Here is a 15,403-nt window from a genome sequence, read left to right as displayed (position 1 = left end):
AGCCTCTGGAAAGAATTAAATAGAATTTATTATAGTTTCCCTTCTAAATTCCTTTTTTCTTTAAAGGGATATTATCATCCTTCTGCTCACTCAAATTTGTCATCTTAAGCCTTTTTCTTTCCTCTTATTATCATGAAGGCAGTCAGGTGGGCTAAGGGTTGAGTATTAGGCTTGGAGTAAGGAGACCAGAGTTCAAATTCTCCCTCAGACACTTACTTGCTGTGTGAACCTGGACAAATGACTTACTCTCTTGCCCAGTTTCCTCATTTATAAAATGGGCATAATAATAGTATCTACCTCCTAGATTTGCTATAAGAACAAAATGAGATCATGTCAAACCTGAAAGAGCTATCTAATTTATTAGATGAAACATCTTTCCTTTCTTTATGGAGATTATAGTCAAGATGGGAAATTATAATAATAATTAACATATAGTGCTTTAAAGTTTGCAAAGTGTTTAATTAGAGCATTTGATCTTTACCTGTCAGCCCTATGAGGGAGGTGCTATCATTTCCATTTTACAGACTAGGAAACTGAGGCAGGAAGAAGTTATTGACTTGACAGGGATAACACAGATACTAAGTGTCTGAAGCTAGATTTGAATTCAGTTCCAGCACTGTATTCAGTGTATCACCAAGATACAAATAGAAATTAGCTGACTGGTACAATGTTCCATCTTAAAGGCATTAGACAAAGGCAGAGTGGTTTGAGAAGTCCCTAGGAAGGAGGTAACCTGCTCATTGCCATGCAGGTACTAAGTGGCAGGACCAGAATTTGAAGGCGATTCTTCTGAGTCTTAATCCACCCACATCCTTACGGATTTTATCCTTCATCCCTTGATGAACACCAAATGTTCTTGCTTAAAATGGAAAGAGGGCGACACCACTGTGTCACACCGTCTCCTAAATATGATTCTCAACTGAGTCAGATGAGAATGAGCTTAAGGCTCTAGACCCAGATGAGTTATATCCCATCATCCTGAAATAACTGGCAAATGTGATTCTAAAATGACCATCAATCCCTTGGAGGAATTCAAAGGAAAATGAGTTTTAGGGAGTAGACATGGACTTACATTCTGATTCAAGCTTTAACGAGGGTAGGAAGATGGGGTGTTTATTCTAGGGTGCCAAATTTACAAGGTGCTGATGGCCTTTGCAAGGTGAGCTCCTTCCAGACTCTGTTCTGTTTTTCACCTTTCTCTCCATACCTGCCACAAAAGCAAAGGCATGATGCTGGTGTTTCCTGCTCTTTGTCTCCTCCCACACCAGCCTTCTGTTTGTTCAGGATGTACAAATCCCTAGTTACCAGTGAATTGGCTGTTGATCCCCAACAAACCTTCAGGACAGATCAGAAGTAGATGGATTACAATCACTTAGTAAAGCCACATGTGACCATTAGGGGTTTGCTAATAAGCTCTTGCCCAAACGAACCCTAAATCCTTTGTTGATGGTGGGGAGGTCCATAATTATGCTCCATCCACCAAAGCATATTGGACCTTTTCTACCACTTCTAAGTCTTAGGTGCCTAAGAGTGCTTAGATCTTGACTTCTAATCATAGCAGTTGACCAGGGGAATTAGCCATCCCTCTTTGGAGATAGCAGGAGAGCTGACAGATACTCTCATATCCATGGGGAGAAAATGAAGAGATCTGCCTGTGATGGCAGTGTGGGTAGCTGAACTCATAGCTGATGGAGTGACTCTACATGAAGATTTTGGTTAATGGATCAAGATTCCATTGAGCCAGATTTGAACTCCCATTTTCTGACACTGGCCTCAGCACTCTGTATGCTCTGGTGTGCCCCAGGGCCCTCTAACAATACTAAACTTATCAGGAGCTACCTCTTTCGATCCAAAAAAACAACTGGAAAAATAAAGACAGGCAGGGTCTGGATACCAGTTTATATGGGAGAGGGAAACAACTTTGGAATTTGATTTACAATCCATTAATTTAACTTACAATTCATTAAATTGTGAGCTTTCTGAGGGCGAGCACTGGCTTTTGCCTCCTTTTGTTTTTAATTCCCAAAACTTAGCATAGTGCCTGGCACTCAATAAGTTGGTTAGTGATGAGGATACAAAAATGCCCCCTTGTGCTTAGTTTCTCCCAATATTGTCCAGAATGAGGGAGGTGAAAGACACTGAGAGGGAATTAAGTGTTACTGTGTGATGTTCCAGAGGCCAGGACAAAGACCAGTATGTTTAAGTTATATATTAAAGAACTTGTAACCGGGGCTGCCTAAAAATGGTCTGTTCTTGTAGAGAGTGAGCTCCTTTTCATTCAGAAGGATTCAAGCCTAAGTTGGTGGACTGCCTTTTAAGGATGATATAAAATAATGATGACAATGATGGTGATGGTATTTCCAAGTTTTCCAAGCCCTTGACATACGTTATGACCATTGAGGAAGCAGACTTGGAAAAATTAAATGACTTGTCCATAATCTTACAGCTGAGAAGTGTCGGAGGAAGGTTTTGAAAATCAGCCTTCAAGGCTCCCAAGAGCAGCCCCCTACCCACTAGGCAATTCTGCCATTGGGAGTTTGTCTTCTAGGACCCATGTCAGAGCCTCAGCATCTCAGGACAAAATCCCGGACAAGGTGTTCGTGAGGTTGGGAGTTGGTCCAGCCACCACTGCCCCCTTCACTGACGACCCGTTTTTGCCTTTTGTTGGCAGGATGGACGTGCCGCATCGGCAGTTCTGGTTAGTGCAATGTTTTGTTTCTGTCACCTCTTCTCTAATCCAGTCCCTGCTATTCAGTTGCTAAACGCAAAGCGACCTGGAATCGGACTTTGGCCATCCCATAGGAGGTAGAGTATGCTGGTTACGAGCTTGGCTAGAACGTGGTAACTTGTCTTGTGCGCTGTTTGAAACTCACCAGCCCTTGGGCTTTACCTGGTTTGCATTGGTCCCACAGAGCTGGCTTGGGCACTGGGAGGCACAGTCCTGTGTTAATTAAAATTCTGGGCATGGGAGGCCTTCGGAATATCCAGTGAAAGAGTGGGAATGAAATAGTCCCAGTGGAGGTGATGATGCTTGTAATTGGTCATATTGACGATTGGGACCTCACCAATGGAGTAAACTGCCTGTCTCCGTGTAGAAGAGCAGAATCTTCAATAGGCTTTTGCATGACACTCCAATATGGGGATGAGGAAAGATGCCATAAGGAAAATATATAAAGTAAATTTGCTTTTAGAAATATATAATAGGCAATAAACACACAGATACATATCCAGCTGATACAGTGATAATGATAATAATAATAATACAATGAGGTCCCAATTATTGTGATTAAGAATTCTCTGAAATGGATTCCCACTGGGCTACAACCGATCACCTTTTTATAATTATGCTTCAGTTAGTGTGACTCCAGATCCAAATAGCCACTATTCAAAATTCACACTAATCAGGACCTAGCTGTTCTTTTTAACCCCATCATCCCATTTGAGTCATATCACAACTCTCTGATTACTCAGTAAGTAATGGGAATGTTATCACTCTAATTTACAGCTAAAGAAACCGAGGTTTAAAGAAATTAGAATTTGTGTCAGGTCAAACAGCTATAGAGTGCCTTGTAGCACAGTACTTGGCCCATAGACGATGCTTAAGAAATGCTAATTGATTGATTAATTGGCAGAACTGGAACTCACTTATGGCTTCTCAGTTGAATTTTCTGTCTAGATTCTCTTTTTTTCTCCACCAAACTCTGTCTCTTGAACCGATGTAGAACTCTCACATAGGACTTCCCTCACTGGCCTGTTAATGAGTCCAGCATGTTTGGTGGAATCCCCATCTCAGATTTATGGTAGGGCACAGAACTCTGAATGGGTCTTGGTCTCGATTTAATATGTATAATTCTGTATAATTCCTTGTTAGAACTTAAGCATTTAAGAGAAGGGCTGGTTTTTGCCTTTTCTTTGTATTCTCACGACTTAGCATAATCAGTATCCAAGAGTAAGCATTTAATAAAGGCTTTATTGCTTGGTGGGTATATTACATCAGCAAGGTCACAGGTTGGCAGGAGTTTGGGGAGATATACAGCAGGTTAAGTAGTTAAGTGGTTTTCTGTCTTCATTTCCTTAGGTTCATTAGTATTTCCTCCTTCAGTGCGCTATTTTGGTTTAGAATTGACCTTGGCTAGGCCAATGGCACACAAGTCTATCAGATTGCAAAGGCTTTGAGGAAGGGCCCACTGATAGACTGTATGTCTCTTGCCTAAGACCTGGCCAAGCTGAATTGGGGAAGACTCAAAACCAGATTGGCCAGAAATAATGAATCTTTCAGCCCCAGTAATTTCCAAAGCCCCGGAGAGCACACTTTCTGCATTGTTGGAGGGAATATCCAGAGATTCCTAATCCCAGAGCCTTGAATTATTGATTATGAAACTCTATTAAGGAAGCTGAACGAGCTGGGTTTCATTTTATGTGTCTGGGATTCTTTGTGGGAATAAAAGAATGGCTTTCTGTGGTATGATGATATAATCCTTTTCTTCTGTTTCAGATACATAGGATATATTTGTGACCTCATAGCTGACAAACCCGTCATTCCCCACTGCAAACCTCTCACAGTTAAGTCGGTCACTCTCAGTCCTGTCCCTTGTTTCAACAAACAGAGGAATGGATGCCGTCCGTTTTGTGACGTACTCATTGGAGAAACCAAAATATTCACAACTTCCTTGGACTATGAAAGAATGAAGTGAGTTCTGGTTCTTTCCCCCTTTTCACTTGTTCCTCCTCCCAGTTAAGTCAGAATTTCCATGTAGGAGATACACCATGGATCTCTCTATTGCTACTTAATTATAGAATCAGAGCCCATGAGAGTTGGATGGGTTCCATCTTGTTTGGTTTGCTTGTTTTTACTGGACCCGGGCTCTCATTTGTGTAGAGAATTACGTGTCTTCAGGGGTCTTAGAGAATTTCTTTTGGCCATGAGAGATTAAGTGGCTTTCCCAGAAATATACAGTTAAAGGGCCAACAAGGGCTGCTCTCTGTCCCCTACATAGCCAGCACCTACATGCTTTTTGCATTAATTTGTTATGCGCTTGAAACCCTTTTCCACTGCACCATAACTACCCAAGGCCATACAGTAAAAGGGCAGAATTGCTGTTTTTCAGTCATGTCTGACTCTCTGTGATGCCATATGGGGCCTACTTGGCAAAGAGGCCAGAGTGGTTTGATATTTTTTCTCCAGCTCGTTTTTCAGATGAGGAAGCTGAGGCAAACAGAGCAAAGTGCCTTACCCAGCATCCCACAGACTATCTGTGACCAGACTTGAATGCAGATGAGACTTCCTGAGTCCAAGAAGAGCATTCTGTACCCTGTACCCCAAGAGGGCTCAGGGCTCAGCTCCAAATTCAGATCTTCCTGCTTTGAGCCCATTGTTTGCTACAATATACAAACTACATGGTTGGACTTTTTTTTTAAGTGCAAGAAAAAAATACAATTTATTTTTAAATGATCATCTTAAGGGAGCAGAGTGGTCCAATAGATTATTGAGGTTGCTGATAAACATCTGAGAAAATGAACAGCTCTGTAGAGCGGGGATGAGCCGTGTTATTTGCTGAGACAGATGGATGGGGAGGAGGTCTGGCACTAGCACAGTGTCCCCATGTCTGTGGCGGTGTCCTTGCCTTGTGGCACCAGCTTGTTTTTGCCAGTGCTGGCTGAAAGCCAGACATTGTTCTGGCAGGAGGAGGGCAGAACAATGGGTTTGAGCTGAGGCTGGACCAGCCATTTGCTGGGTCAGAGCCACCATGTTCCCCTTGGCTGTTCCTACTTTCAGTATCCCTGTAAAGGTTAAAATGGTGTGGCAACTGGTATCATTAACTTAATTAACACACTCCCTCCCTCCCTCGTTCCCTTCTCCTTTCCTCTCCTCCTCCCCTCTCTCTTTTCTTCCCTTTCTCCCCCTTCTCTCTCTCTTTCTTTTCCCCTTTCTCTCTTCCCCCTTCCTCTCTTTCCCTCCCTTCTTTTTTCCTTCCTTTCTTCCTTCCCTCCCTCTCTTTTCTTCCTTCCCTTCCTCCTTTCCTCTCTCCATCTCTCCCTCCTTCCTTCCCTCTTTCTCTGTTTGTCTTCTTTCTTTAAAGAGAATTTCGGGTCCAGGAAGGCAAGGTTGTCATTCCGCTGGGGGTCATGGCTCACGGTGACGTGGTGGTGTCGGTTTACCACATGAGATCGACCATCGGGGGACGGTTGCAGGCTAAAGTATGGGCTTGGGCAGAAGGAAGGGAAGGGATGGTCTCTCCTCTATCCTATCTGAGTTTCTCCATGCTGCTAATGGACCCTTATCTCCATAAGACCTTATAGTTATGGCAACGCTAATAATAAGAATAGCTAACACTCATACAGCACTTGAGGATTTGCAGAGCACTTTCCATATATTACCTCATTTGGTTAACGCACAACAGTCTGGGGAGGTGGGTACTATTATCATCCCCATTTTAGAGGTGAGGAAACTGAACCTCCATGAGTCTTCTTGATTGACCACTGGAACCAACAACAATCCTAGGGTGATAATACTTGTGACAGTCAGAGTTGATCTTTATTTATCTGTAAACTTCATCATTGGCTAAGGGTAATACAGATATTATTTCATTTGTTTATCATAACATCCAGGCTAGATAGAAATCACCATTTCATGGCTGAGTTTCTTGAAGCTCATTAGAGATTATTCTCCCCATCCCCTTCTGTTCTAGAAATATAGAAGACAAATAACAGAGTCATAGATTTTAGGCTTAGAAGAGACCTTGGAGATTGTCCAATCTACTTTCTCATTTTATAAATGGGGAAACTGAAGTAAAATAGTTTAGATTATTGGTTAAAGTTGAATAATCAATCAAACAATCTCCTAAAATCTAAGTTCTCTGATCCTAGATCTGGGACTTTTCCTGGATATGCAAAATGAAGTTAGCTGAGTATAGTAGGATGAGTCAACCTAATTCTGGAAGATCAGGAAACTTCCTTTAAGAGTCCCTGGATTGCCTGCCACTATTCCTTAGTTGGAATATACACAGAGCCTTCTTGATATCTTTTTAAAGCTACTTTGGTAGAATAATCGTGATGATGATTGACAGTTACATAGCATTAGAAACTGGCAAAGTGCTTCCTGGCCATCATCTCCCTTGCTGCTGATCACAACCCTGAGATACTGATCCTAAGGTTGTTGTTATACCCATTTTAAAGATCAGTCCCTCAGGATCAGTGTGGGATTGTTTGACCCAGTTCTTCCCAACTTCCAAATTCATCCATCTGTCTGCTGTGCTCCTGTGTCTGCTGCTTCCCATCTTGTATTGTTGGTTTTTGCCTTGATGTCTCAGGCAGAACACTTCACTCCTTTGCCTCCACTGCTGTTGTGTTCCTCAGCATATTAGTGCAGAATGGGAGATGGCATCAAAGGAAATTGAGCTCCAATCTATAAGAAGTGCCCATTGTAGACCCAAGTCTGGATAGAAATTTCCATCAGTGATGAATTTTCCATCATTGCTTTATTTGATCCCCAATATAAATAGCCCTGCGATGTAGGGAGGGGACTCTCCATCACAATGCCCATTTTATAGATGAAGAGACTGAACCTCAGAGAAAGTCAATGACTTGGCCATGATCACAGAGGTAACCAGTAGCAGAACAGGGATCACAGTTGTTTTAAGTGGAAGGCTAATGAGAGTACAAGAAGACCTTGGGGTCATCCACACTGTCCCAGAAAGCTAGGAAAGGTGACTTTCTGGCTCTGCTTTGGGGAATCAGTCAAACCCTTCATCCAGAAGCATATTACATTTGTTTCTCTTTTCCCATTAGATGACCAACACTCAGATATTCCAGATTCAGTTCCACACGGGATTTGTACCCCTGGGCACAACAGTATTGAAATTCACCAAGTAAGTATGATGTGGACCCGAAGAGCCCAGCCTTGGGGCCATCTTCAGGGTGCTGATTGCCGAGTCTACATGTGATGGTTAGGGATTATGATACATCGTCACCCCGAGCCCATGAGAAGGTATCTCAGAGACCATGGAGCTCAATGCCTCAGGTTTGGTTGTTGTTGAGTCATTTTTCAGTTCTGTCCAAATGATTCCATTTGAGAATTTCTTGATAGAGATTCTGGAGTGCCATTTCCTTCTCCAGCTCCAGTTATAGATGAGGAAACTGAGGCAGACAAGATGAAGTGACTTGCCCATGGTCACACAACTAAGAAATATCAGAGGCTATATCTGAACTCAGGCTCTCCTGATTCCAGGTCCAGTGCTCTATCCACTGAGCCACTTACCTTCCTTAATTCCTCATTTTACAGATGACTAAGCTGAGGGTAGAGTCAGAGAACTAAAAGGGATTTAGAGTTCATCTTGTCCAACCCTCTCTTTTTACAGATAAGGAAACTGAGGCCTAGAAAACTTAAGTCGCTTGCCTATGGTCACATCATTAGCAAGTGACTGAGCCAGATTTCAAACTTGTGTCCCCAACCCCAAAGCCATTTCTCTTTACACTGTATCCTCCTGGATGATGTCATTCAGACTTTTTAAAAATTCGAATGATGGAAGACTCCCCACCTCTTGAGGCAGCGGGGTCCACTTTGGCCAAGCTGTAATAATTAGAAAGTTTTCTTTTGCTCCTATATCTGCAGCAGCAGTTTCTTCATTTGGAGACCATAATCCCTTTCCCTATGACTGCTCTTCAAATTTGTTTTCAGTTTTTTTCCTAATGTTTATTTTTGAGTCTATCTCCGGTGACTTCCTTGAAGACATTTCCCCCTTTATGAAAATACCAGAATCTCAGGCTAGGGAGGAGCCTTCGCTGGGGCCGGCCTGTAGCTTTGTGGATTTCTTTTAAGCAAAATAGTCATGCTTTCCCATCACCCTCTGAAAAATAACTCCAAACCTCTAACCCCTCTGCCTAGGCCTGAGCTGGACGCGTGTGACTCTCCAGAAAAATACCCCCAGCTGTTCCATGTGATCTTGGAGATCGAAATTGAACCTAATGACAGACAGACAGATTTAACTCCCCCCTGGGAAAATTTCTCCACAAAAGACATTAGTCCCAGCATCCTCTTCTCCTCTCACCAGGAGCAGCAGGACACTCTGGCCTCAGCAGGTGAGATTCCCCCATTCACTTGTGCCCTTACCAGAGGTGCTGGATATACAAGGGCAAGAATTATCTATGTCTGCCCTTGAGAATTGGGGGGGAAGCATATATCTAGACAAAAGTTAATACCAGAGACACAAAATGTTTTAGGAGGAGCTCTCCTGCCCGGGGGAATAAATGAGCAAAACCTCAGATAGGAGGGGCTTTCACAGAACTAATGAGTGTATGTAGCCTAAATGAGCAGGTGGGAGCTTGCCTTCCTGTTGTGGGCAAACCCTCCTACCTTCATGTTGTAGGTAGAGCCTCGGCGGATGTTTCTCAAGACAACCCAAGGCATGCTGGTCAAGGGGCTTTCTTTTCATCTCTCAACTGGCAAGGTACTCTCATTTTTTATTATAGCTTTTTGCAAATTAATTGTAGTGGGTTTTTGATTGTTTTTAACATCACCTACATTTCCCAACATACCCCTCCATTTCAAAGAATGATCCCTCATCACAAGGAATAAGAAAGGGGTTGGGGATAGGGCCACCAATTTAACAAGACTAACCAACACATCCCCAAAGACATTATATGTGAAGTTCCTCATCCATAGTCCGCCATCTTTGTAAAGAAGTGAAGAGAGGAAGGTCCTTCCTAGCTTTTCTTCCTGTGACTTGGTGCTGTTATCAGGACAGTTTAACCTTTTTGAGCACTCTGTAGGGAAATGAGATTTCTCACTTTGCAAAGGTTGCCGCTCCCAGGGACTCTGGTTTGTCTATACCTGTTGAGGCTTGGTTTGGTACAACCTCAAAGGTCTTCTGATAGAGACCTGGGCAGCCAACTTAATGGTAAGCACTTGGAGTTTTTTCCATTTATTTTTTGCATATGTTCATTACTTTTTTTTCCTTTTTCTTTTTAAGTTTTATTGATGTCTTCTGTTTTCATATAATAAATATTTAAATATTATTCTTGCTTTGTGAGATGTCTTTTATAACAGGGAAAAGTTAAATAAAATGAATAATTCAGTGACCTCATTTGAAAGTATATATAACATTCAACATCCCCTAATTCTCTAAAAAAAAATCAAACAGGAATCTATTTTCAGTCTCTTCTCTCTCCCCTCTTATTAAAAAAAAAAGAAAAACACGTTACTTCAGACATTCATCCAAAACATTTATTAAGCACCTATTGTATAAGACATTGAAGATACAGTACCAAAAGCATTATGCATTAGGCATTGAAGATACAGTACCAAAAGTAAATCAGCCTCAGCCTACACAGAGCCTGCATTCATTCTATTATGTGAAACAAGATGAACACAGGTAAGTTAATTAAAATTTGGGGAAAGAATGGCAGTAGCCACTGGGATGGGGGGCTAAGTCTCATATATAAGGAGAGTTACTCCACTAAAGTGAGCCATGTTTTAATTATTATTATGGATAGAAAAATCAAGGCAATAAGAGGGACCGTCAAGTCCCTTCATTTTACAGAAACTGAGGTCAGAAAGTGACCTGTCCAAGATTTTGCAGATGTAAAGCATCAGAGGTGAGATCAGAGCTAACGATTCCAGAGCCAGGATGCTCACTACCCACAGTTTTATTGTTGTCCTGAGATATTTCTGAACTGTATGTACCAATCTCAGTGTTTTTGAATTTGCTTCCAGAGTAGGGTTTTCCAAGATTGGTTAGCAGAGGTAGGAAGCATTCAGAGGAAGGGATCTTTCCTGTATCGCTGTCCTGGAGATGGCTGCTTTTGATCCTGGGAGGGACTGAGGACATTACATTACTTGCTCCTTTTTGGCACTGGATCCCTTTTCATTCTTGAAATTAACTGGTGGTTGTGTCTGATGTCAAACAAAAGGATGGTCTTTGCCGACTTGGGGCCGATGTGGATCCTGTCGATTCCCTAATTGAGCGGTTTCCTTCCTTCCCTTTCCATCTGACAGAAAGCCTGCTGGCCTCTCAGGCTAACATAGAACACAAGCTTCCTCTGAGCTCTCCCTGTTTCCTGGTTTCTTCTTCCCCATGGCTCGAAAATTGATTTAGGTTTTTTTTTTTCAAAGGCCTCCCTTGAGGACCACTAGTGCGGGATGTCAGTGAATAGGCTACTCTGCTTAATCCAGTCCCCTCAGTGCCTGGCTGCCTCTTCTTTCCTGGAATTATTTGTGCTTGAGAGTGTTAAAAACTCCATAGGAGCTTTGGAAGGTGACCAGCCAGCAAAGTGAAGGAGTTGGAGCTCAGGACATAGGAGGATCATCTGAAAGATTTGGGAATAGTCTTGGGAAGGGAAGACTCAAAGGGAACTTGGGTAGCTGTTTTCAAATATCCCAAAGTTGGTCACCTGGAAGAGTGAGTAGATCTGAGATTCTCGATCCTAGTAGGTAGAACCTGGTTAAAGGGTAGAAATTGCAGAAAGAGAAACTTAGGCTAGATGTCAGGAAAAACGTCCCGTCAATCAGTTGGAGCTGCCAGAAGTGGAGAGGGCTGCTTCCGGAGGGGGTGGGCTCCCCTTCTCCTTCTCTGGAGACTGTCAAGCAGAGACCACTCATTAGAAGTGGTAGAAGGACGATCCAGGGATGATTGTACAAGATGGCTGCTTTGTGTCTTCTGACTCATATTCTGAGAATTGTGTTTCTTTAGCCAAGAAACTAACCCATTATTTGGAATTCCTCAGATCAGAAATCCGACAAGGCCAGCAGCCACCCCACCTCCGAAGACCGGGCGGCCCTTGTTCACGAGGAGAGCGAACAATCAGATGATGAGCTCCTCTCTCTCTCAAGCCAGCACAGTAACGCCAGTGGGGACAAACCTCCTGCCGCATCGAAACATAAGAAGCCGCAGGAGGCGCCTCCCCCTCCGCCTCCCGAAGATGTGGACCTTCTGGGGCTCGAGGGAAGTCCCAGCAAGACTTTCTCTTCACAGCCTATGGCTCCTCCCACCAATTCAGACTTGTTGAATGACCTGTTTGGGGGTGGAGGCACAGCGGCACCAGCTCAGGCTGGACCTCCAGGGGTGGAGGATGTGTTCCATCCGAGCGGCCCCGGATCAGCTCACTCAACGCCCCGACGATCCGCCGCTTCTGGCTCGCCGTCCCCCTCCTCGAGAGTGGGAGAAGGTAACTCCCGATGTAGCATCCTCCAGCTTAAGGCAGATCCACTGGTCCTGGTCCTGACCCAGTTGTACTGTTTTCATGATTTGGAGGCTAACATCCCAAGAGGTCCTAGACAGAGTAATTAGTGGGGAGTCAGTTTTCAAGACCCACACAGCACAGGAGACATGAATGCTTTCATTCACCATGCTTTTCTCCTTCCAGAATGTAACAGCCTGACTTCTTTAGCTATTGCTGCTGATAATAATAGCAACAGCAATCATAACTTACATTACCACAGTGTATTTCTATTTGCACAATACTTTCCTTACCATAACCCCTTCAGGCAGGTAGTAAAGTATTGGAATCTCCATTTTAAAGAGAAGGAAAACTAAGATCCAAATATAAAAACAAATTTTACAAGCTCAGTCTTAATAAGGATCAAGGCTGAGATTTAAATCCAGGTCTTTTTATTCTAAATCCAACAGGCTTTCTTCTTCCCTGATCTGTGGCATCTGTAGGTATAGGCAAATCAATTGTCAGACATTTATTAGGCACCTGTTGTATGTCTGGTACTGACAGATTCCAGTAATATAAAGACCAAAATTAAACAGGTCTTTCCCCCAAGGAGAGTCCCTTCTATTGGAGGGTAAGAGAGCATGTACACAAATAGGTCAATGCAAAGTAGATACAAGAAAATGGGAAGCCAAAGATTATTCCAATGACAAGTGATTCAGGATTTAGGCGGCTCTGACAACTCATCCTCTTTCTGTTATCTTCCCATAATTGATGTTTTGAAGAAACAGATTCTAAAATTGAAGAGAAGGATGAGGTCCATTCTCAGTTACTGAGAGAACTGGCAGACATGATACCTTTCAAAGATTTTTGAAGGCTCATGGAAAACAGGCCTAGAGAGGGGGAAATATCAGAAAAGAGATGAGAGCAGAACCATCTGCAAACTATAGACCAGTGAATTCTTGCCTTAGATTTATGGAGAACTTCCAAAGCAGATCATTAAAAAGACATGGGGGGAAAAGAAAGAGAGAGAGAGGGAGGAAGGGAGGAGGGAAGGAGAGAAGGAGGAAGGAAGAAAGAAAGAAAAAGAAAGCAAGAAAGACAGAAAAAGAAATAAAAAAGAAAGATATACGAAAGAAAGCAAGAAAGATAGAAAAAAGGAAGAAAGAAAGAGAGAGGGAGGGAGGGAGGGAGGAAGGAAGAAAGAAAGAATAAAGAAAGGAAGGAAGAAAGGAGGGCGGGAAGGAGGGAAGGAAGGAAGGGGAAGGGAGGGAGGGAGGGAAGGAAGGAGGAAGGAAGGAAAGAAGAAGGGAAGGAAGGAAGAGAGGAGGGAAGGAAGGAAGGAGGGAAGAAAGAAAGAGAAAAAGGAAAGAAGGAAGAAGGGAAGGAAGAAAGAGAAAAAGGAAAGAAGGAAGGAAGGAAGGAAGCACACACAGGTAAAATCAAGGGAAAGCAGAGAAGAGTAAACAATGTGAGCTGGCCAATTCCTTTGTTTTAAGGGTGAAGCTAGAGACAAGTCAAGGATTTGCTTTAAGTCACATTGCTTGTTAGCGCTCATGATTGGGTCTTTTGGTCACCGAATGCTCTTCCATGATATCACAATGCCTCCAGTTGTTCCTCATTCAAGTTTCCAGCACTATTCATGAGCATGAATCACATTCTCCAAATGTCTGCAGTTTTGATCTAGAGCTGTGAGCCTTGTTTTATATTGATTTTATCAATAAATTAATGTCAAATCCAAGGCTTACAAGCCTTGAAAATGGCCTTGTAAGCATAGTGGCTTGCTGACATGACTACTGCTTGAGTTATATGAGCTGTTTAATCACCCAAGCCATCTTCTTCCCCCTAACATTTATAGCATGGCTGATGAACTGTTATGGGCTAGACCTTGGTCCAGAGCAGCTCAGTCTGACAACAATCAGAGCACAAAGTAAGCCTCGGAGTTGCAGAATTTTATGCTTTTAAAGATAGAAGGAAACTTAGTAGGGATGTAGTTGAAATCTGCACTAAGGTCACACAGCCTCTAAGAAGCAGAGCTAGTCCTGAGATTTAAAGCAAGGTCTTTTAACTCCAAGACAAGGTATTTGATGCTCTGCCAGACTGCCTCCCAGTCCCATGCTAGCCAGCTTCAGCTCACTGAGATAAAGTAACTCCTTTGCAAGAAAAGTTTCCAAGTTCTAGTGTTAGGATGGCACCCGTTATATGGTCTTGACGTTCACATAAAACTCAAATGACTTTAACTCATTGTAGAATTATACAAACAGGAGTAGGTAATGCAACCAATGAAATGACATGCAGAAATAATTTAATTTCAGAAAGTGTGCTCTTTCTTTGCCCTCCTTGGACGTAGAAATTGAGTTTTATGTTGTGACTCAGTTGGAACAAATCTCTTCTCAATGCTTGATCCATTCCAACTTGAACCTTAAGATCTCTCAGACCCAGTCTTCCACTGTACAATTAAAACTAAATTAAATTAAATTAAAATTAAAAACTAAAAACAAAAAAAACTAAAAAGTAAAACTAAAGCCCAAAGTATTAAATTCTACTTAATAAATACTTAAGCCCCATTCTGTACAAAACACTGTGCTAGGCACATAAAAATCAAATAGACCATGTCCTTATTGAGTTTACATTCTACCAAGGGAACGCAACATGGATACACATAAATGACTACAAAGTAATTTCAGAAGGAAAGAATGGTAATGTTCTGGGGGAACAGGAAAGAGCTAGCAAAGGACTTTGTATCTGAGCTATGTCTGGAAGGGATTGTACCAGAGGAAAGGATTTATAGCTTCACCAAATTTACAGCTGGTTGTATCTTTGATTAGAAGCTTGAGCTGGACAGTTTAAAAATTCATTCCTCATTTTATAGAGGGAAGCTGAGCCCCCCTCCAAAGTTAGATAACGTATTTAATGTCACAAAGCCAGAAAATGACCATGATCTGAGATTTGAACAAAAGACTCAGAATTCAGTGTCTTTCTTTCCTAATGGCAGAACCTTTTCTAGAGATCCAATTCAGTTCCATTATTGTACTGACAAAGAACTGAAGGAAGTGAATGGTAAAAGCTTATTCAAATAGTGAGTAGAGCTCAAGTTTGGATTAGAGAACTGGACTCTCTAGTCCTGCTCCAGGGAGTTTTCCACCATATTGCACAATCATACCCATCTACTTTCTGTTTCATTATCATAGTTGATCCTTTTGTCTTTTGAAACAATTAGAGGGAGGGAACGTGGGGTGATGGAGGAATGGTG

At 42.4% G+C, this 15,403-nt stretch overlaps 1 protein-coding gene across 6 annotated transcripts in view; it reads left to right on the top strand.

Moving 5' to 3' along the window:
• DNAJC6 (DnaJ heat shock protein family (Hsp40) member C6) overlaps positions 1-15,403 on the top strand; it is a 191,457-nt gene that overhangs the window by 149,328 nt on the left and 26,726 nt on the right. For all 6 annotated transcript variants that reach the window (XM_031968960.1, XM_031968963.1, XM_031968962.1 and 3 more), the window contains 7 exons: positions 2,672-2,805; positions 4,496-4,690; positions 6,081-6,198; positions 7,789-7,868; positions 8,885-9,078; positions 9,366-9,446; positions 11,722-12,162. In XM_031968960.1, the coding sequence (XP_031824820.1) occupies positions 2,672-2,805; positions 4,496-4,690; positions 6,081-6,198; positions 7,789-7,868; positions 8,885-9,078; positions 9,366-9,446; positions 11,722-12,162 (1,243 nt within the window). The remainder of the gene's footprint in view (positions 1-2,671; positions 2,806-4,495; positions 4,691-6,080; positions 6,199-7,788; positions 7,869-8,884; positions 9,079-9,365; positions 9,447-11,721; positions 12,163-15,403) is intronic.

Source organism: Sarcophilus harrisii, chromosome 4 (assembly GCF_902635505.1).
Source record: "Sarcophilus harrisii chromosome 4, mSarHar1.11, whole genome shotgun sequence".
NCBI classification, from domain to species: domain Eukaryota; kingdom Metazoa; phylum Chordata; class Mammalia; order Dasyuromorphia; family Dasyuridae; genus Sarcophilus; species Sarcophilus harrisii.
This window is presented reverse-complemented; position numbering and strand designations above follow the sequence as displayed.